General features: G+C 49.6%; 4 protein-coding genes across 6 annotated transcripts; 2 read left to right on the forward strand and 2 right to left on the reverse strand.

The window, feature by feature from the left end:
- Positions 1-3,767: 3,767 nt before the first annotated feature.
- On the reverse strand, positions 3,768-6,779 carry LOC108153533 (uncharacterized protein DDB_G0283697). Of its 2 annotated transcripts, XM_017283596.2 has the most exons (3): positions 6,382-6,779; positions 4,847-6,325; positions 3,768-4,810 (listed from the first exon to the last, which is right to left on the reverse strand). In XM_017283596.2, exons 1-3 carry the CDS (start codon positions 6,625-6,627, stop codon positions 3,977-3,979), a joined length of 2,559 nt encoding a protein of 852 aa, XP_017139085.2. In that variant the 5' UTR covers positions 6,628-6,779; the 3' UTR covers positions 3,768-3,976. The 2 variants fall into 2 exon arrangements, with proteins under 2 accessions (XP_017139085.2, XP_017139084.2); XM_017283595.2 differs by having other exon boundaries at positions 3,769-6,325; positions 6,382-6,776.
- A 716-nt stretch (positions 6,780-7,495) lies between these two features.
- Positions 7,496-8,503, forward strand: LOC108153532 (nuclear transcription factor Y subunit beta). The gene is made up of 2 exons (XM_017283594.2): positions 7,496-7,604; positions 7,681-8,503. Exons 1-2 carry the CDS (start codon positions 7,602-7,604, stop codon positions 8,341-8,343), a joined length of 666 nt encoding a protein of 221 aa, XP_017139083.1. The 5' UTR covers positions 7,496-7,601; the 3' UTR covers positions 8,344-8,503.
- A 57-nt stretch (positions 8,504-8,560) lies between these two features.
- LOC108153286 lies at positions 8,561-19,060 on the reverse strand. The gene is made up of 5 exons (XM_017283158.2): positions 18,343-19,060; positions 13,317-13,563; positions 13,127-13,250; positions 10,585-13,052; positions 8,561-10,516 (listed from the first exon to the last, which is right to left on the reverse strand). Exons 1-5 carry the CDS (start codon positions 18,901-18,903, stop codon positions 8,712-8,714), a joined length of 5,205 nt encoding a protein of 1,734 aa, XP_017138647.1. The 5' UTR covers positions 18,904-19,060; the 3' UTR covers positions 8,561-8,711.
- On the forward strand, positions 14,141-18,333 carry LOC108153287. 2 transcript variants are annotated; one of them, XM_017283160.2, is made up of 3 exons: positions 14,141-14,719; positions 16,721-16,968; positions 17,214-18,333. In XM_017283160.2, the coding sequence occupies exons 2-3, from the start codon at positions 16,927-16,929 to the stop codon at positions 18,237-18,239; spliced, it is 1,068 nt and encodes a 355-aa protein (XP_017138649.1). In that variant the 5' UTR covers positions 14,141-14,719; positions 16,721-16,926; the 3' UTR covers positions 18,240-18,333. The 2 variants fall into 2 exon arrangements, with proteins under 2 accessions (XP_017138649.1, XP_017138648.1); XM_017283159.2 differs by lacking the exon at positions 14,141-14,719 and adding an exon at positions 16,399-16,656.
- Positions 19,061-19,805: the final 745 nt, after the last annotated feature.

Genomic DNA, 19,805 nt, shown 5'->3' on the forward strand with positions numbered 1-19,805 from the left:
TCAAAATTGTTTCGCTTTGGGAAATGCAAATAACACGTATACGCATCTCGTACATATGTGGCATGGCCAATAGCTGCCACTGCCATTAACCCTGCCCCCTCTCCCCCTTGTAACCCTGTTCAGCAAAGAGTGAAATTCAATTTGTCATTTCACTGCTAATTTTATTTGGCTCTAAGCGCAGCTTTGATGGAAAACGCATTTAAACTGCAGACACGAACCACAACCACAACCCCTCCTGCCACGGCCCATGCTTTCATTTCCATTTTTGGACATCATACAAGTACTTCCAGTCCCCTATCCCTTCCTACCCATAATCTCAAACGACACGTTTGGGTATGCTATTTGGGGAGGTACGAACTAGATCTTTGCTTGCTAATTTCCAAGTCACGATCCTCAGATGCTCTCCGGTTTGCCGATGTGGTATACAGGTCTCTTTCGGTACGACCTTCAGTTCGCTCAGTTCAGGGAAGTACAGATCGAAGTAAGACTCAAAGATTCTGCCCAAAAATAAAATTCTAACTGATCTTTTTTCCATAGACTGTTTCGCAATAGATCCATCACTATGGATGGACTGCGAAATATAGTGGCCATGTCCTATCTATCCACTTTCTGCATCGCCAGGATGTCGGCACAAGTCGCTGGACAGGAAACTGGAAGAAAGGGGGCACCCTAAGCAACTGCGGATCGGCGGAGTACTCCATACGAGTACCTTACGGTATGCCTTTTATTTATTATTCAAAAATGAACAAGTATAAACCTTAAAGTTTGTCATCACAGATTTCATTGTTCATTTTCCCCAGGGGGGCAGGGAGCATCAGCAACCAAATAGAAACGACACATGTGGCATGCTCGTAGCTAATCTCTGCCACTGCCACTGCTTCGGCCTGTGTCTCGCCCTCCCCTCGCAATCTTGTGCCGATACAAAGAGTGAAATTTAATTTGCGAAAAATGCTTGCACTTACGAAATTCCGTTTGGCTTTAAAGCGGCTTTAATGTTATGCAAAACGCATTTGAGCTGCGGACACGAACCACGACGAGACCATCCATGTCAATGACAACACACATTGTGGGTGCCTGCCACTGCACCAGTGCCTTTGTGGCAACAATTACAACCACAAGAAGTAAAGCGGAATTCGGCCAGAGCCACCTCAAGCTCTTCCCATCTCAGACTGTTGCAAGCGGCGTCGCCATCGCCATCGCCATCGCCATCGCCAATTCCTATGCATATTTAATTTTATGAGTACGAATACGAGTACGAGTATAGTTTGCTTTTGCTTCCCATGTTTGCTTTATGGAAATTTGAGATTTTGCCCAAACTGGAACTGCAACTGGAAAATTGTAAATTCAAAATTCAAAATGGAAAATGGAAAATGGCAAATGAAAACACACACGCGCATTTCTGTTTCAGAGTCTCTTCGTGGATACTTTTTTGGACTTTGAGTATGCCAATATATATTTTATGCAAATTACGCAAAGTACAGATACTGGCAGAGAGGAATGTGACAGAGAGTCGGGTAGAGACCAAGCCGGAGAATTCTTCTTCTGGGGACAAAGTTCAATTGTTTCAAATTGGAGCGCAAAAGAAAACAAAAACAAAAAATTTGCCTGCGGGCAAGAAGTATCGTAAATGAAAGAAGAATTGCAGACTGAGGATTGGGTAAGGCTTCCTTCCATCAATCATAACCATCAATCAGAAGCGACCAACTTTGAAGTTGGCGGCATGCGGCATGCGGCAAGCGCAATTTTGTGGTCCATTTCAATTAGAACACAGCTACAAACAGGCCACAAAAATGTGGCAAACATTGCACATCTATGTACATACACGAGGTCGAACGACTATTGGCTTGAAAGCAAACATTTCTCATATGAAATTGAACCCATTTCCCTGGTGATTAACGAACGCTGATCTCATGAAAAAAGTACTCGAAAATGTGGTTTTGCATCAAATTTTATACGAGTATGGTAGATCCCCTGCAACTGATGTCACTGGGCCACTTTCGTTGAAATGGTCATAAGTGCACTATTAATAAAGTGCAGCTGCAATGGGGGAAAAATGCATAAACCACAATAAAAAGTCAAGTGCAACAGAGCGGAGCATGGGGGAATGCCAGGCGGAAGTCTTGGGCGAATCATCTCTTTGATTGATCGAATACGTTGCGATCTAATTTAATTTTTTGCACAATTTTCCAATTTATTTATAGAAATTACAGCATTCTTTGAGCAACAATAGAATCAAGCATCATGTGATTTGTGTAATCGAATTGTATCATGACCATAATACTGATTTGTACCTTCGATATGGCGTGTTAAGAAGAACTCTGGAATAACTTTTCATCGCTTACAACTAAAAATCGATACATTATCCAAGTTTAAAGTTAATATCTACCTAAGCTCTGTGGATCCGAGTGTGACCCAGCCGAAATCTTGAGAGTGCAAATTTTTATTCCGTGCCAAAATACTCGAATGCCTTGCAGTCTGAAGACTCGTTAACGAGCAGACAAACAGATTCTGGCATGCTTGGTGGAAACCGAGCTATTTTTGAACTCAGACAGACCAGAAACCAAACACTGGGGGGAGAACCACAAAAGTTCACTTCAAAATGGAAGCCCCATAAGTGACAGCTCCGTAGAGTTTGGGCGGCGGAGAGAGTCTTTGAAATGACAGCAATGTTATAGTTATTCTTCTGTGAGATTAACATTCCGTCAGCACTCGCAGAAGCTATCATATGTGTGACATTGGCTGCAAGATGATATGTGACATGTGTATGCTGTCCAAAATTGAACATCAATTTCAAGACAATTTCACACGTATTTAGAAGCTGTCAGATGTGTCAGAGTCGCGTCATTTGTCTCATTAAGGCATTATTTCCGCCTGCCGCAGCAGCCACACAAACTCTCACTTGACACTGTTCTCCAGTGAATGGGAGAGAGGGGGCCACGCCACGCCACGCCACGCCACGCCACGCCACGCGAGTGGAGGCATCGTTTGGCAAATGCCATTCAACATTCAACATTCAATCGCTCGCGAATGACATCATGGGGCGGCGGGGATCATTGTGCATATGAGGCGCCGGATCGCGTTCAATGACGCTGTCTCCATTAATCACAATCGTTCTACTAGACAAGGAGACAACGAGGGAGACCTGGAGACGCTCTCATACTATCATCAATTGCAATCCACCCACACAGAGGCACTCGACAGAAGAGTCTAGGAATGATATACGAGCAAGACTTTCAATTTTACATAACATGTTATATTATTTTTTTTCCCGATGTCGGCGACTGAGTGATGTGGAGGCGAAGAAGTCAATCAGTTGGCCAGACGAGTGCTGACAATCGATTAGATTGCGGACCAATTACACGCAGAGATTATGTTTCAGGGAAGCATCTTCCGCTACATCAAAATCCTGGTGCTTGACCTCCCTGAAACCTAGGTCATCTTAGGATTTTTCACAATCCTAGAGGATCAAAGGATCTTTGTATTTTAATCATACAATAGGATCGCCTAAAAGATGTATCTGAAGAAGTAGGATTCTGTGTAGTATTCTTCCTAGCCGCAACCACACGGGGCAGCATCAAACCTACAAGATAGTTTACATTCGACATCAACACAATTTTTGGGGCACACTTTTGGGGCTTCATTGTAAAATGTATGTATAAGTCGTGTAGAATATGATAAGATATTATTAAAACTAGCATCGTTTGTATGTTAGCAGCGTAAACACACTTTTATTAAAAAAAAAAAGAGTCCGACTCCAGGGGTCTCCCTGGAGTGGCCCCGCCAAAGGGGTCCAATGGGCGCCAGACGATGCAATTTGTCAAATTTTGAGTCGAATGCGATAAATTAGATCGGATGTAGATTTTTGCAGATTTTTATTTTTAGGGCACTTTTGAAGGTCCAAAACTCAACCAAATAAACCCATAAATACATTAACATTTCGGATTAAATAGGACAAGAAAATCGCGCAAATAATTGCCTACTCAATCTTAACCTTAACGATGAGGGACCGGTTGCCTCTCTGGGTGATGCGGCGGACCAGGTCGTAGGGCATGATCAGGGTGGAAGGACTGCGGTAGATGGTGCGCATGTCCTGGGGCGCCCGTATATCGTAGGCCCGAGCAGTACGCACCATCAGGCTGTCCTGTCCATAGGCGCACGTGGCCTCAACGGAAAGCGTTCCAACCACACGAACGTTGGTGGGCTTAAAGCTGCAAAGCCAAATGAGCAGGAACTGCAGCGTGTCGTCCTCCAGACAGGAATCGTTAGTCGGGCTCTTGGAAGTAGACACATCACAAGAATGCATGCGGGCACTCATGACGAGAACGGGCAGCACGTCGCGCATTTTGCCGCGCGGAGGATCGATGATCATGTCTCTGACAAAGTATACCATGTGGCACGTGGGCCGATTCTTTTTCGCGAGCCTCGGATCCAGGTGGAAGGTCTTGGTCTGCCCCAAATCGATCCGCTCCAACATCACGTTTTGATGATCGTACAGCACGTGAGTGCTGAAGTCCGATATAACGCACCGTTGCTGGCACTCATCGCTTATGGGACAGTTTATGGGTTTCTTGCAGATCTGTAGCGTCTGGGGTTTCTCTCTGGGACTCTCAAACGGATTTATAGGATGTTCATTGGCCTTGAAGCTGTTGGTGTCTGGCCAAGCTGCTTTATGCACTTTCTCTGCTCGCGGAGATCTTATGTATAGACTCTGCATCGACGAATCATCTTCATTATCTGTTTCCTTATTATCCTTGAGTGCTTTCTCATGTTTCTGGTCTCTATGTGAGCGATGATCCTTAGTTTCACTCTGGTCTCTATGTGAGCGATTATCCTTAGTTTCACTCTGGTCTCTATGTGAGCGATTATCCTTAGTTTCACTTTGGTCTCTATGTGAACGATGATCCTTAGTTTCACTCTGGTCTCTATGTGAGCGATTATCCTTAGTTTCACTCTGGTCTCTATGTGAGCGATTATCCTTAGTTTCACTCTGGTCTCTATGTGAGCGATTATCCTTAGTTTCACTCTGGTCTCTATGTGAGCGATTATCCTTAGTTTCACTCTGGTCTCTATGTGAGCGATTATCCTTAGTTTCACTTTGGTCTCTATGTGAACGATGATCCTTAGTTTCACTCTGGTCTCTATGTGAGCGATTATCCTTAGTTTCACTCTGGTCTCTATGTGAGCGATTATCCTTAGTTTCACTCTGGTCTCTATGTGAACGATGATCCTTAGTTTCACTCTGGTCTCTATGTGAGCGATTATCCTTAGTTTCACTCTGGTCTCTATGTGAGCGATTATCCTTAGTTTCACTCTGGTCTCTATGTGAACGATGATCCTTAGTTTCACTCTGGTCTCCATGTGAGCGATTATCGCTAGTTTCACTCTGATCTTTCTCCGCTTGCATAGATGCTATGTATTGACTCTGCATAGACCAATTGTCTTCGTTGTCTGTTTTCCTACGATCCATGAGTGCACGCTTATCCTTTTGGTATTTTTTTGAACAATGTTCCCTTACTCCATCATGATCTTTTAGTGAGCGACTATCCCCTACTGCACCCTGATCATTTCGTGAGCGAGGATCGTTCTCTCCACTCCTATATTTGTGGGTGCCTTGTACCTTAGTTTCCGTCTTCCCATCTTTTAGTGAGCGAAGATCTGTGTCGCTTTCCCTATCCTTGGTTCCACTCTGCTCCGCGAGGGCCTGCAGTAGAAAGTTTGCCTGGTCTTCCATGATCTTGTCCCTTCGCTCCGGACACCACTTACCGAAAACCGTTTTCAGGTTCTCGGCGCCCCACCACGAGCTTTCGCTGGCCAAAGCGCTATCAGCCTCCCGTTGCCACTCCGAGATCTCTTCCTGTTGCTTCTGCATCTCCAGGGCCGCCATCTCCATGCGAAGCTTTGTGGTTTTGTCCTCGAGACGACGCCCAACGGTGACTAGCTCCTCCAGTCGCTTCATTTTCTTATTCATTTGGCACTGCAGATGGGGTAATGCTGGGGGAATGCGACGGGCACTGGCGTGGTCCACTCCAGCCGACCTGCACGTGGAGCTATAGTAATCTGGTTTTGTCTCCGGTTGGCGCCGATAGAGCACCGTTAGTTCCTCGACCTTGTGGGAGCTAACTGAATCGGTGTCAGAGGATGTGTTCAGAATGTTTTGTATGACCCTATCGAACTGCGTATCGGTTTCGCTGAAACCAACAGAGGATTCTTCTGCTTCTTTTTCCTGATAGCCAACCCTCTCCCGGGACGCTGGCGGCGCCATAACAATCACGAATGGGTTGTCGATCTCTAGAGCTCTCGTTTGGACCCCCGTGTCCTGCGATTTCTGGCAAAGTAAAGTGGACTTTAGGCGGCAGCCGATTCCTCGGAACACCTCCTCACCTGCAACGGCATTTTCCCCACATTTTCTGCAGCAGCCCATAGAATCTTCCACATCAATGATCCTCGTAGAGGGCCTTCAAAGTTTACGAGATTGACAAAGAAGGTGACCAACTGGCATTCACTGCAATAGTTCGAGACCCCGTAAAGTTCCATCTCTTCAGAGTTTCTCTTCCGGCGCCGGAACTCGTATTCCGGCTCAGTGCTCAGTACACTCTTCCTGTGGTCGCATATAGAACAGCTGAACATACTGACTACTGGTTTATAAATCAGACAAAAATGTATCCACCAATTCGCGAAATAAAAATATAAAGTTTCGGGAATATGAGTAGTGAAGCATCGACTGGTGTGAATATGTTGCCTGTATCCAGGAATGGCTATAAGTGCGGGTACCGACTGAGTTTTTCCACCTCGAAAACTAGATTGATTGAAACGAACATTGGATTCTCCCAGTAGAGTGTTTTTAGGGAAAAGCAAGGATTTTCATAACAATTGGGGAGCATTTTTACGTTTGAGCCCCCCAACCAGGCTTGACATCTTCCTCAGCTGCTGCTGATGTTGCTGCTGTTGCTGCTGCTGCTGCTGTTGACCGTGAATTCTCTCAGGGAAGGCCAAGCCCCCAGAGAGATAAAGTGTGCAAAAGAGACTTCAATGGGAACCTTGGGCAACTACTCCACACCCCATTGCTGGAGCCATGCTCCAGTTTATACGCCTCGAGAGACGGAGATTTGAAGCGCAATTCAGATTGTCAAACGCCCCGTCAAGTGGCACCTGTCCGCGTCCAATGGAGGGAGGGAGGTAGGGAAAAAGATGCCAAAAGCAGCTTAAACCAAGTCCAATTGAAGCATCACTTTGGCTTGGATCGGATCGGATGGGATTGGTTTTGGTTTTGGTTTTGGTTTGGTTGGGTTTGGTTTGGTTTGGTATTGCTTGGCGATGGCCAGTGGCGATGATTCAGCTCAATATTCCAACCATCGATTACTCAAAGATTCGAATGTTTGTGTTTGCTGGACTGTTGTTTGATAAGATGCGCGAAATTCGACGACAAATCAACGATCGAATAGGCAAATAACGGAACCAGGCTTTTAGCCAAATATTTGACGTTAAACGTTAAACGTTGAACGTTAGGCCCCACCGAAGGTCTCATGCGACGGTATATATAGGTTCACTTCCACCTGGTCCAACATCAGACGCTTAGCAACCAACAGACAAACACCAGCAAGATGGTAAGTGTAGATGGTAGGATTGTAGTCGCCGTCCTTCCGAATGGGAATCTAATTACGATGTACTTGCGTCCCGCAGAGATCCCTCTGCCTGACGATCGCCCTGTGCCTGGCCTGCCTGGCCGCCGCGGATGTCTCCCATTTGCCCAGCAGCTACTTGCCGCCACCAAAACCGGAGCACGCCGTCTCGATGAGCATTGAGCAGCAGGAGCTGCGGGAGCTGCCCGAGCAGGTGGAGTACATGCGGGAGAACGAGCAGGGAGAGATGGAGGCCATGCCCAGCAGCCTGCTGACACCACCCGCTCCGTTGGAGACCGAGAAAATGGATGCCATGCTCTCCTCCCGCTATCTGCTGCCAGCACAGCCCCAGGTCCAGATGGAGCAGCTCTCCGAGCCTTTGATGATGCAGCAGCCGCAGATGGAGATGATGGCTCCCGAGCAACAGCCAGAGCAGCCACAGGTTGCCAGCCGCTACCTACCCCCTGCACCAGCATCGGAACAGCCCCAGCAGCTCACCTACCAGCAGTACCAGGAGCAGATGCAGATGCAGGAACAGCAACAGCAACAGCAGCAGCAGGAGCAGCAGCCCCAGATGCTGGACGAGCAGATGCCCTACTACATGGATGTGCAGCAGCCAATGGCACCCACGGACGCCGAGGCAGAGCCAGAGCCAGCCCACGAGCTCCGCCCCGATGGCTATCACTACAAACAGGCCGAGGAGGAGCTGCGTCTGAGGCATTAGGTCATGGCATGCCACGACCAGCCTACAGCCTACAGCCAACAGCCAACAGCCCGTGACTCAATCACGGGATGACGGCATCGAGCGGCTTGCGTCATCCGCTTGTTGTTACATTTTTAGCATAGTTCTTATACATTTGATTAAATTTCGACTTGGAAGAGAATGCCTGTTTGTTTCGGCTAGAAGTGAAGGGGTGTTGCCAATCAGGTAACCAAAAGGATAGATTTCGCATAAATATTTAATTATTTGTACAGAACGGAGGTGCTAAGAATCTCGTGATTCTTTCGTATGAATCCAAAACGTGTCGTATAATTTAAATGGTTAAACTTGTAAACAATCTTTGAGCCAAAGTGCCAGCCCATCCCATCCCCTTAGGCCTCCTCCCCTTCCTCATCGTTCTCCAGAGTGGCACCCTCCCGCAGCATCTCCACCTTGTGGATGGTAAAGTCAATGTTGTAGAAGGGCACATTCAGCGTGACCACGATGCAGTAGAGGAGCACCTGGAGGTGGCGGGTTCGCAGCATATAGGCGGCCCCCTGCTGCTTGGGGAACAGCGGATGGTCCTTCTCCTGGCAGTCGTACATGAAGTAGCCACCATCGTGCCCCGGACAGAAGCCAATGGCCAGGGCTCGCTTGCGCACCATCACGATGCCGTACTGGTAGTGGCTGAAGAAGTATATCAGCGCCTCGGCGAGATTCATCCGATTGAAGGTGGGCACGCGGTACAGCTTGCCATAGCAGACGTGCTCGATGTGGACCACAAAGTTGATGGCATCCATGGCGCAGTCGATGTTGAGGTTCTCCAGCGAGAACTCATAGTCCTCCTTGTTGATCTGCTGGACGCTCTCCTTGAAGTACGTGGTGCCGCTCACGACGATGTTGTCCAGCATGTGGGGGCTCCAGTCCATCAGCCGGTAGACACTGGCCGCACAGCAGGCCATCACATAGCAGGCCAGGTACTGGCGGCCGCGCAGCTCGTCCTCGAACACAGGCGCTTCCGGATGCAGGTTGCCCCACAGCGACCACAGCCGTCCCTCGATCTCCACGTCGAACTTCTTGAGTTTGCTGACCGGTAGATTGCGATACTTGCCGGCCGTGTTGCGGCGATTCAGGCGGCTCCACACGGGCAGGCAGTTCTCCAGCTCCAGCCAGCCGAGGGATTCGTTGGTAGCACAGATCTCGTACTCCGGACTGCCGTAGTGCTTGTTCGAGCAGGTCATCGGTATGGACAGGTCCGTCAGCAGCTGCAGGATGCGGGCATTCGGTGCGGCCTTCTTGTGCGAAAGTATGTCCACCACATAGAACTTGTACTGACACGTCTCCTTCCAGCTCTTTGCGCTGCACCGCTCGTCAATGTACGTGATCAGGGCGTCCATGTCCCCGAGGAGCACCCAGGAGGCGGTGTTGCGCTCTGGATATCGCTTGGGTCCCTTGGGGCACTTTTTCTTTTTGCCTCCATCCTCGTCGCCTTCCTGCTCCTCCTCCTCGCCGCCGCCGGACTTCTCCATGCTGCCATACGGATCGAACAGATGGAAGTACTCGTCATGGTACAGCGCATAGCTGCCGTTCGGTGTAAAGATCAGCAGATATTTCCGCGTTTGCAGCGACTTTTCCAGTTTCTTCTTCAAAATGTTGAGGGCCAGGCCCGCGGGATATTGTTTTTTGGCCGGAGCCGGAGCCGGAGCCGGAACGCCCGCCGGCTCGAAGCCGCGGATCCAGATGTCAAACTCGTAGTCATCCACCGTCACATGACGGACGACCCGCTCGAAGACCGACTCCAGCTCGCACACAGTCGCGGCTATGGCCTTGGCATTCGAGATCACCCGATCGACCCGATACGAGTTCCAGCGGTTCAGTGGACGCATGGAGCAGCTGAGGATGGCCAGGGCGGAGGCAAAATAGCAGGGCTTGATTTCCTTGAAGGAGCCCTCGCCACGGCCCTCGAGAGCGGTGCTGCCCTGGATCTTGAAGTTGCAGTCCTTCTCCCGCATGCGGTAGCCGTAGAGGATGGGCCGCGGCTGGTAGGCGCGACTCAGCTCCTTGGGCAGCTGCTTGCCCGGCAGATGCTTCAGCTCGATCTCCTCCTCGCCCTCTTCCTCCTCCATGCCCAGATCCTCATCCTCCATGAACTCTTCGCCTCCCTCGTCAATGCCAGTGTCCCGATAGGCGGGGATGCCTGTGGGGTGTGGGTGGGTAGATTTTCCGATAGAATTTCGAGTGACAGCAGAGTCGTGGAATACTTACGCTTCTTCTTCTTGCGGTCACGATGCTCCTGCTTTGCCTTGAGGAACTTCTGGATGCGATCGTTCTCCTTCTTTAGCTCTTCATCGATGAAGCGCATTTTCTCCAACCGCGTGTCACGCAGCTTCTTCTGTCGCGCCGACAGCTGCTTGTACTCGGCATCCTCATCGGCCTTTGGCCAGCGCCGGAAGCGTCCCTCCAGATGATTGTCCACGACCTTGATGGCGGCCACAATGAAGTTCATCACCGAACAGCCCAGGGGATTGCACCCAAACTCGATCCGCTTGATCAGCGCGTCCAACTCCAGGAAGCGCAGCAAGCAGGCGGGACCGGAGCCGCCCTTGCGGTAGCCCACGGCACTGCAGGGGAACCCGATGAACATGTACAGGAAATTGTAGCGCTTGAAGATCACGCAGGAGAAGCGCTGGCACACGAGCAGCAGCCGGTTGTAGCTGGTCAGCAGATCGACGAGCACCTGCCGCAGCGGCACCGTAATGGAGGACTTCACCACCTTGGGCACCTCCAGGCTGAAGCTGCTCTCACCGATGGCGATGTCCGGCAGCTTCTTGGCCAGCAGACAGGCCAGGATGTACTCGTAGTTCTGGTAATCCTCGCCAAAGCTGTTGGCCGACTCCAGCGAGAATTCGATAAGGTCCGCGTTCCACGTGCAGAGCTTGTACTTGGCGGACACTGCCATGGCCACCACGGCGGACAGGAGGCCGCCGAGTTTGGCCATCTCCTCGTCTAGTTGCGGCAGCTGCGTGGAGCCCGCGATTATCCAGGCGCCGTCCGGCAGGGCCTGGAAGTTGCTCCTCAGCGCCACCTCCTCCTCGAGGGTGAGCACGCGCTTCTCCTCCTCCTCGTCCGCAGCGTCCAGCTCATAGCCCCGCTTGATCTTTAGCCGCAGGGCGCGCAGATTCTCCTTGTCGGTGCGCACCAGCACCTTCTGGGCCTGCGGATAGAGGTGCGGCCGCTGCATCGCCGGGTCGGGCAGGGCTTTGATGATGTCGTTGATAATTCCATTGATTAGTTCCTCGATCCATTCCTTCTCCTCCTGCACTGGGAAGCGCTCCTCGTCGGGTATGCTCTCGATGCTCTTCTTCTGCTTCAGCTCCGGCTCTGGCGGCTCGTCCGTGAACGTTGGCAGCCCCATCTGCAGGGCCTGGAACTTGTTCGTCTTCTGCGTCATCACCTGCAGCGGTCGGATGCAGCCGGTGCGTATGCCGTGGATGAAAAACTTGCCACCGCGGCGCATCTTCAGGGCATTCATGTACAGAACGCGGCAGAAGGAGTCGAAGGTGGAGTGCATCTGCAGCACGGCCGAGCCCTTGATCCGATAGTCATCCGGATCTATCACCATGGCGGTGCGATTACGCCGGAATGGATCGAACACGTAGAAGAATTCCCTGTCCCGCCAGATGCCCAGCACCGAATTGTCGATCTGCAGCAGCCCCGCCGGCCACTGGGGCATGTTGAATAGCTGATGCAAGGCCATCGTTAGCTGCGAGTCCAGGTAGCTCTTGCAGTCGGCCACATGGCCGTTGATCAGAAATGGCTGCTTGCGCACAGTCGCCTTGAAGGCGCCCATGAGGAACATCTCCGGCAGATCGACGACATTCAGATGGGGCTTCTTGTTCTTCCACCGCTTGCCGTCCAGCCGGAACTTCTTGCGCAGCGTCTTGTAGTAGGCCATGCCATAGCGGATGATGTCGTCGATGGTCATCGGTCGCCAGAGCTTCGCCAGCTCGAACTCCGCGTAGATCAGGGCTATCAGCGAGACGACCAGCGAGCCGTTCTTCTCGTTGCCCGATATGGGCTGATGGATACCCCCCTCGCCGGCGGTCTTCACCGCAAAATGCTCGTTCACCACGGCCCAGAGCTTGTGGGCCACCAGGTTGTTGGGGTCCTTTTTCAGCGGCTCACCCTTCAGCTTGCCGTACTGCGTCAGGGATATCTCGTATATGCTGAACTCATCCTGCGGCTGGAGCTCACTAAACTTGGTGATCAGATGCACCAGATGCTCCGTGTAGCGGGTGGCCATCAGCGAACACTTGCCCTCCGCAAAGTCACGCAGGCACATGTCGTTCCGCCCGTTCGGATCGAAGACGTAGTACGAGTTGAGGCACCGCTTCCAGATGAGCAGGAACAGCTCGCGCGACACAAAGATGCAGGCATTGTATTTGGTAAAGAACAGCGAGAGGGCCTTGAACATGTTCGGCTCATTCCTGAGTAGCCCCGAGAAATGGATCTTGATGTCCACCTCGGCCTCGCGCTCCTTCACCTGCGGTATAATGTCAAAGTCGCAAAACTCACCGGCCTTGTAGTTCATGGAGATGCTCTTTTTGGTCAGACTTAAGCCTCGTTTCAGTATACCATCCATGGTGCTGCCCGTCCAGAAGTCGGGATTCAGGCGAAAGCTCTCCACATAGGCCACAATAATGCAGGCAATTTCACTGGGTCGATTATAGTATCTAATGGGAGGGCAGGGCATATAAAGATTTGTGGCTTGAAAGTCACACGAAACCCTGCTGTGCCTGTGCCTCACCTCGGTCGACCCGCTTCTTTCGGCTTCTCCGGGAAGACATTTCGATTGCCGAACACAATCTCCGCCTTGAAGGTGGTATCCAGATCCGTGGGTATATTATACACGGTGAGCTCTCCGTCGTTTTCTGGGGGAAACTAATCGAATGAGAACTACTCGGGAAGCAAGGACAGTCCGCTGTGTGAGTACACACCGTATTTGGGCAGTGAGGCTGTGATAAACTCCTGATCCATATCCTCCTCATGCTTCTGATAGCCCACATTCCAGGTCCATAGATCTTGCGGATTGCAGCCCTCAATCAGATCGAAGGCCTTTAGGTTCTCACCATCGAGACCCTCCTGAATCAGCCGGGGATTGTACGTGGGAAATGGCAGCTCCTCCAGGGGACCCACTTGTGTTTCGTTCAGGTAAATGCGACTCTTGGGGCGCTTAAGCTCCAGCTTAGGGGGAGAGCAATGGGAGGGCAAGAGGAAGGTGAAGGAGTTAGTAATTACAGGATAATAATGGTAACATCTGGCTGGCTATCGCCACTCCGTAAGCTCTGTGCACTCTCACTCTCTCTCTCTCTCTGTCTGTCCCTCCTGGCCGTGGTCATAAGCTTTTAATGCGGCATTCGAAGTGGCTACGCTGAAAATAGCACGCATACGCCACCGATGCCAGTCCCTATATATATGTATGTACACTCTTATATATATATAGAGGAGATATAGAGAGAGGGAGGCCTGTTTTATTTTTTCTTTCTGTCTTGGTTAGTAAGCGGCATAAGGTATGGCACGAAATTCCAACTAGACTGGCTATAACGACCTGTGTGATGTGGCTTGGCTCTCGTCAACCGTTTTACCGTCTATCCATCCGTAGGTGTTTGTCTGTGTGTGTGTGTGTGTGTGTGCTAGTGCCTGTCAGTATGTGCTTGTGTGTGTGTGTGTGTGTGAGGCACCTCTATGGCTCGCTGGCCACTGCTTGGCTGACTGCTGACGGCCACAAGCAGCCGGCCTCGCGTACAAATGCACAGAGCAGCAGTAAACAACGAACAGCGCTTAGTGCCACATCACGGAATCTTATCGCTCTCGTTCGGTTCGGTTCAGTTCGGCCAAACCAAAACCAAACCCCCAGACTGAAAACCGAAACCGCAGCACGAGTCCCACACACCGAAGCTCGTCGTGGGAAGTCGTGGCGGCCCGAAGAACAAGTCATCTAATAGTAGGCCCCGTACTACGGATGGTACTCGTACTCGTAGCAACAGCAACAGCAACAGCAAACAGAAAACAGAAAACAGCATAGCAGCAAAGCAGCAAAGTGAGGCCATAGCCATAGCCACATCACCGACGCAGTATCACCGCACAGTTATAGCATACGACCACGTCAATACGAGCGCACAAATGCCAACACCGTCAGCACACATACGACCACAAGCCACTTAGTAGTAACTGCTGCTGCTGCTGCTCTATTCCCAACAACAAGTTGGCCCAAAAGCAAATCCCAGAGACACAGCAAGAGCAAGAGCCAAGAGCCGCCAGAGACAAAACCAACGCAGCGAACGCAACCCTCTCCAAGCTCTCTGTTGCCGCTCTCCGTTTTGGCCAAATACCAAACCGGGTACGTACATAACCTTAAGGGGTAAGGACGGGGGAAGATCGGGCACACAACAGCAGGTGTTTGGTATCCCGTCCAGTACAGCTGCGGGGGCCCTTCCATAATCGAAGAGTCAATGAAAGTCCGTTTTTAAAATCAATAAAAATAAAGCAAGCGCCAAGGCAAGGCGAGGCCAATCAGGCGCACGTGTCGCCCGGTCCGGTTCGGGGGCATTTGATGAATTAGAATTCATCCAGGAATCTGGGAGAATGGATGGAGTTGTTTCCAAAGAGATGCTGACGCTGCAAGCGAAAAGGCAACACAAAAGATGGCTTGAAATCTTTGGATAAATGCAGGTGCAGCAGCAACAGCAGCACCAGCATTGTAGCTGCTAACAAGGCGGCCATAACAGCACACACACACACACTCTTACAATGCTGACGGCGCCACTGTGTCGCAGAAGTACTTGGCGATGCAAAGCGCATTGAAGAAGGGAAATGCAATGGCAGCGCACAGGGGCGTAGGACCATGCATTCCATAGGGGGACTGGACTCCACCTGCAGATGATTCACTGGGTTAGTCCGCATATTCTGTTTGATAAGGCTCATTCAATGGAACGCCCATAAAACATTAAATCGTATTTTCTATCAATATCAATCGAATTGTTACATACTCGTGTCTGGAGAGAGCACACACCGCACCCCTCGACGCACACATTGTTTTCCAGGGGCCTTATCTACGGCGGAAAGTTAATTAGCTTAGTAAGTGCTCTACGGACTAAAGGTGTACGCGACCGAAGAACTTTGCAGATATACACACTGCATTGAGGGTATTATGATTTTGAAGCTCGCGAGAAGGATGCGTTTTCCACCCTGTTAAGGGTTTGTATTGCTGATCAGCGTCCGTCGCCAATATAGTCAATGTACTCTGAACCCTCAGTTTACATCCTATTTGGTTACATTACTGCAGTTAGACATTCCCTCTTTTGATACCTTTGGAAAGCAACTAAAGGGATCACTGTATCAAATAGATTCCATAGTAACGATAGGTCCAAATAAAAATAAAACATACAAACGTTGGAAACTGCACCTTTATGTGTATTTTTGTACATAACCCAAGTAAATAAGATAAAATCCGATGTGAATACATATCATATCATCATCAAACAATGGGTGATGCAAATATCAAAAGCTTCCGCACCCGAAGCATTCCTTCCTTTCTTGGTGTCAATGCTATTTAATTATTTTTAAATTAAGCACGTACGGATGCATATCCTTCACCCACCACCACTCTATAAGTGTGACCCCCGTTCGCGCCCCCGCCCCTAGAAAAGAATCGAAACATAACAACAAACAACACGCGGAAAAACGCAAATGAAACGAAAAATTCAGCAACAGCGGCTACGCCAGCGTTGAAAGAGGCCGCACACTGCATATACACACACACACACACACACACACACACACACGCATGCATGCATGCATATGCAATATGCCCAGTGCTAACAAAAACAACAACAGTAACAGCTGCAAATGTATCTACGTTCATACAAACATATAAAGGTGCGAGTGTTCGTTTGTGTGAGTGAGACGACAACGACGCTCCCCTGCCTATCGTTCCTCTTTGCCGCATTTCTGACGCCCGTTGCTACAACAACAGAGCCAGCAGCAGCGAAGCAACACAGCGACAGGGACAAGACTCTCGTGTCGTGGCTGTGGGCATAGCGAACCGTTTTTATTTCATATGGAGAGCCGAGAGCCAGCAGAACGTACAAACGTACACACAAGCAGGGCAGGCAGGCAGACAGAATGACTGAAAGCTGAAACCGTAAAAAAACAGGGGCACAAGTGTTATTACTCAGTAATTGTAAAAATGTCAGCGCACACACAACAATAGGCTAATAGAAGCAGCGCAGCTAAGTGTCGCCCCGCGTTTGTTGAGAGGCAAACCAGCAAATAAAAGTGACTAACAATGCTTTGGCATTTGGATTGAACAAATTAATAATTGTTTTATTTCTCTTTTCAGTCTTAAAAGGAGTCAATCCCACTCTCTGGTTCTCTTTTGAACGCTCTCTGCTTCTCCTTTGGATGCGAGAGCGGCGGCAATAAGAAGCGCAATTGGCTTTTTGCTTTTACTGCTGCGCAGTTAAGGAAAAAACGGTGAACTAAAGGCAGAGTGCTTAGAAAAGGAAAGGATAGGAAAGAAACGAAATAAAATTGATTGCAATTGAAATGGCAGCCATGGCAGCAGCAACAGTCAATAACCACAAAGGGGTAAGTCTGACGCGTCTGCTTTAACTTGGCCTTTAAGCCGCTCCGAGGGTTGGTTTACGGGACATTTGCTTATGACACACGCGGTCGCCAGACAAATACGCGGCCAGTGTGGCAAATGCATTTTTGTGTGTGTGTATGTATTTGCAAACATGCACATTTTATTGCATTGCTTAGGGAGATGTTTATAATTAACGGGTGCGTAAATCGATCGAAAGGGTGATCCAAACTTCAATTTCTTTCCGCAGCCCAAATCCCGTCGCAACGAGCGCAACATTTTGACGTTCTACGAGAAGATCGCCGTTATACGCTATTACGATGAGACAAACATTTCCAGAAACAGCCTGGCCAAGATGTTCCATTGCTGTGCCACGCAGATCCGACGCATTCTGGACAAGAAGCAGGAGCTGCTGCAGCAATTGGCCACGCTTAGCGAAGCGGATGCCTCCACCATCATCGAGGAGATGACGCGAAAGCGTCGCAAGTTCGAGATGAGCGCCATCAGCTTTCTGCTCCACGAGTGGGTGAAACGCTGCCGCCAGCTGCGCCTGAGCATCAGTATACGCAACCAGAAGCTGAAGGAGACGTCCCTGAAGATGGCGGCCGTGCTGAACCTGCCCAGCTTTCGGCCATCGTATCGCTGGCTGAATCGCTTCCGTAGCAAGTACAAGTACGAGGCAGATGACTTGGGCTATCAGGGAAGCGATAGTGTAACACAGGAGCTGCCTGTCGAGGAGATCATTGTGGAGTTTAAGCATTCACTGCCCAATTTCATGCAAAGGGAGCTGCTGGAAGCCGATGGGGATACCAGCAAGGACCTGGTCAACCTATCGAGTGAGAACAGCCTGATGTCCGACACAGGGCCAGAGCGCTTTGACGAGGACAATGTGGAGGAGGTCACCTGTGAACCTAGTGTACTGCTCTCACCGGCTGCCTCGCCTGATGCCACGGACCACCCAGATCAGGACCCACCAGGGGAGGATCCGTCAGACAGCATGCAAATTAATGCCGGAACCACCACTCTACTCAACGGAGTGTTCCCCCACCTGGCCATCATTCACCAGTTCGCTTTGATGAACTCAGACATACAGGCCCTGGAGCTGATCTCACAGCTAGGCGTGCACATGCAGCAGCAGGCAACGAGCGGTGCCTATCGCACACTTTCGCTGGCGGCAGGCACTGAAGGAGGCGCTGACGAGGGGTTCAACTCCATGCCGGAGCTACCGCCGGGCAGTATCTACGCGGACATTGATGACATAGAGTTGATCGAATAGGAATTACCAAAACTAATTTTAAATCTACATTTAAGCCACGCTTTTGTTGGCCTGAGAGTCCAGCCATAATAAAAATACAATTATTTATATAGAATTAGCTCACCATGCGCCTATCCGGTATGATGATCATATTCGAGCTGCACTCGGGAGATGCCAGCTGTGGCTTCACCTCTCCCTCTTCCTCCTCTCCGGCTTCGCCCTCTTGGGCCTCCTCCTCCTCGCCAAGGTTCATGGGGCTGTTGAGGACAACAAGATCCTTGGGGCAGGTTCGTTGAGACCGCGCATCGTGCTCGACCAGGCCCAAGTCCTTGCGGGCCAACAATAGATGCTCACGCATCTCGGCATGGGTTTTCAGCTCTGACGGTGTTCGCTGCGGAACCACGCACATGGTAAACTCATCGTAGAGGTCGCACTTCTTTTTGGCGGGGCGCACGAAACGCGACTCCTCCGCCTTCTGGTGGATGCGGCGAATCTCATCCTCGATGGTGAGGACTTGTGATAGTGTAGAGTTTGGGGGCTTTTTTGGGCACACACGTTCGCGGGGCGGACAGTTCTCGGGGTTCCATTCGGGCCCCTGAGTCTCGTTGCCCATGTAGGTCCGCACTTCGTACGGATTGGCCGAGGGGCTCTCCTCCGCATTAACTTCGACGAATTTCTTAAGCATTTTTGCTAAAGAACACAGATAATTTGGTAAAATGTAAATATTCACTCAAAATTTTGTAGCACGGCACGTTTTTATTTCGTTTCGTTTCAGATACACAACACGAATAATGAAAAAGGTTAAGTTTGACATTAACCGTTAGGTTTGGGCTTACTGAGCACAGAAAAAAATTCGAACATAGCGCCAACTTCAGAAAAATTAATAGTAACAGTAGGCGTACTCTTGAAAATATGAATGTCGGACTAAATGGTTGTTTACATTTTGCACCATGCCAGAAATATGTAGTCATGCCGTATTAACCATTTTTTCGCTCTCAATATATGAGCTTCCCGTTCGGTTTTTAAATCTGATCTCACTGCCTTGCTCAAAGTGGAACGCCACCTGTATTAATTATCTTTGTTGATAGCATTTCAGGAGTCCCCTGAATGAGTGTCACTTATCGATTTTGAAATATTTTATAAGATAGGATTCAATCGGATAAAATTATGTTTTAAGGGCTAAGGGTCGCATTTAGCTAGTTATATTCAACCGAATATCAAAACTATGGAAAATGATTTCCCAACATGGACAGGGAACGATTAACCCATTGTCGACCAATGGGTATTAAAAAAATCTCCACGAAAATGGTGAATCTTGAAGAATTTTAGCGCAGCTTTTTATGCAAAGATGAAGGATAGGATGGTCCTACAAGAGGAATTATTATTATTATAGATGTTATTTTTCTCGGAATAACTCAAGTTGTTATTTAGTTTAAACAAAGGGGGCTTAAGTGGGCTAAGTTCGTTCTTTCATCGGTGTATTTACGGTATATTTTGGTATATTTCTGTGGGTCAGTCACGATGCATACAACAACAAAATAAACGAATGCAGTATTAAACAAAGACGAAATTTTGTTTCTTCGACTG

The sequence above is a fragment of the Drosophila miranda genome, chromosome XR, assembly GCF_003369915.1.
Source record: "Drosophila miranda strain MSH22 chromosome XR, D.miranda_PacBio2.1, whole genome shotgun sequence".
NCBI lineage: Eukaryota > Metazoa > Arthropoda > Insecta > Diptera > Drosophilidae > Drosophila > Drosophila miranda.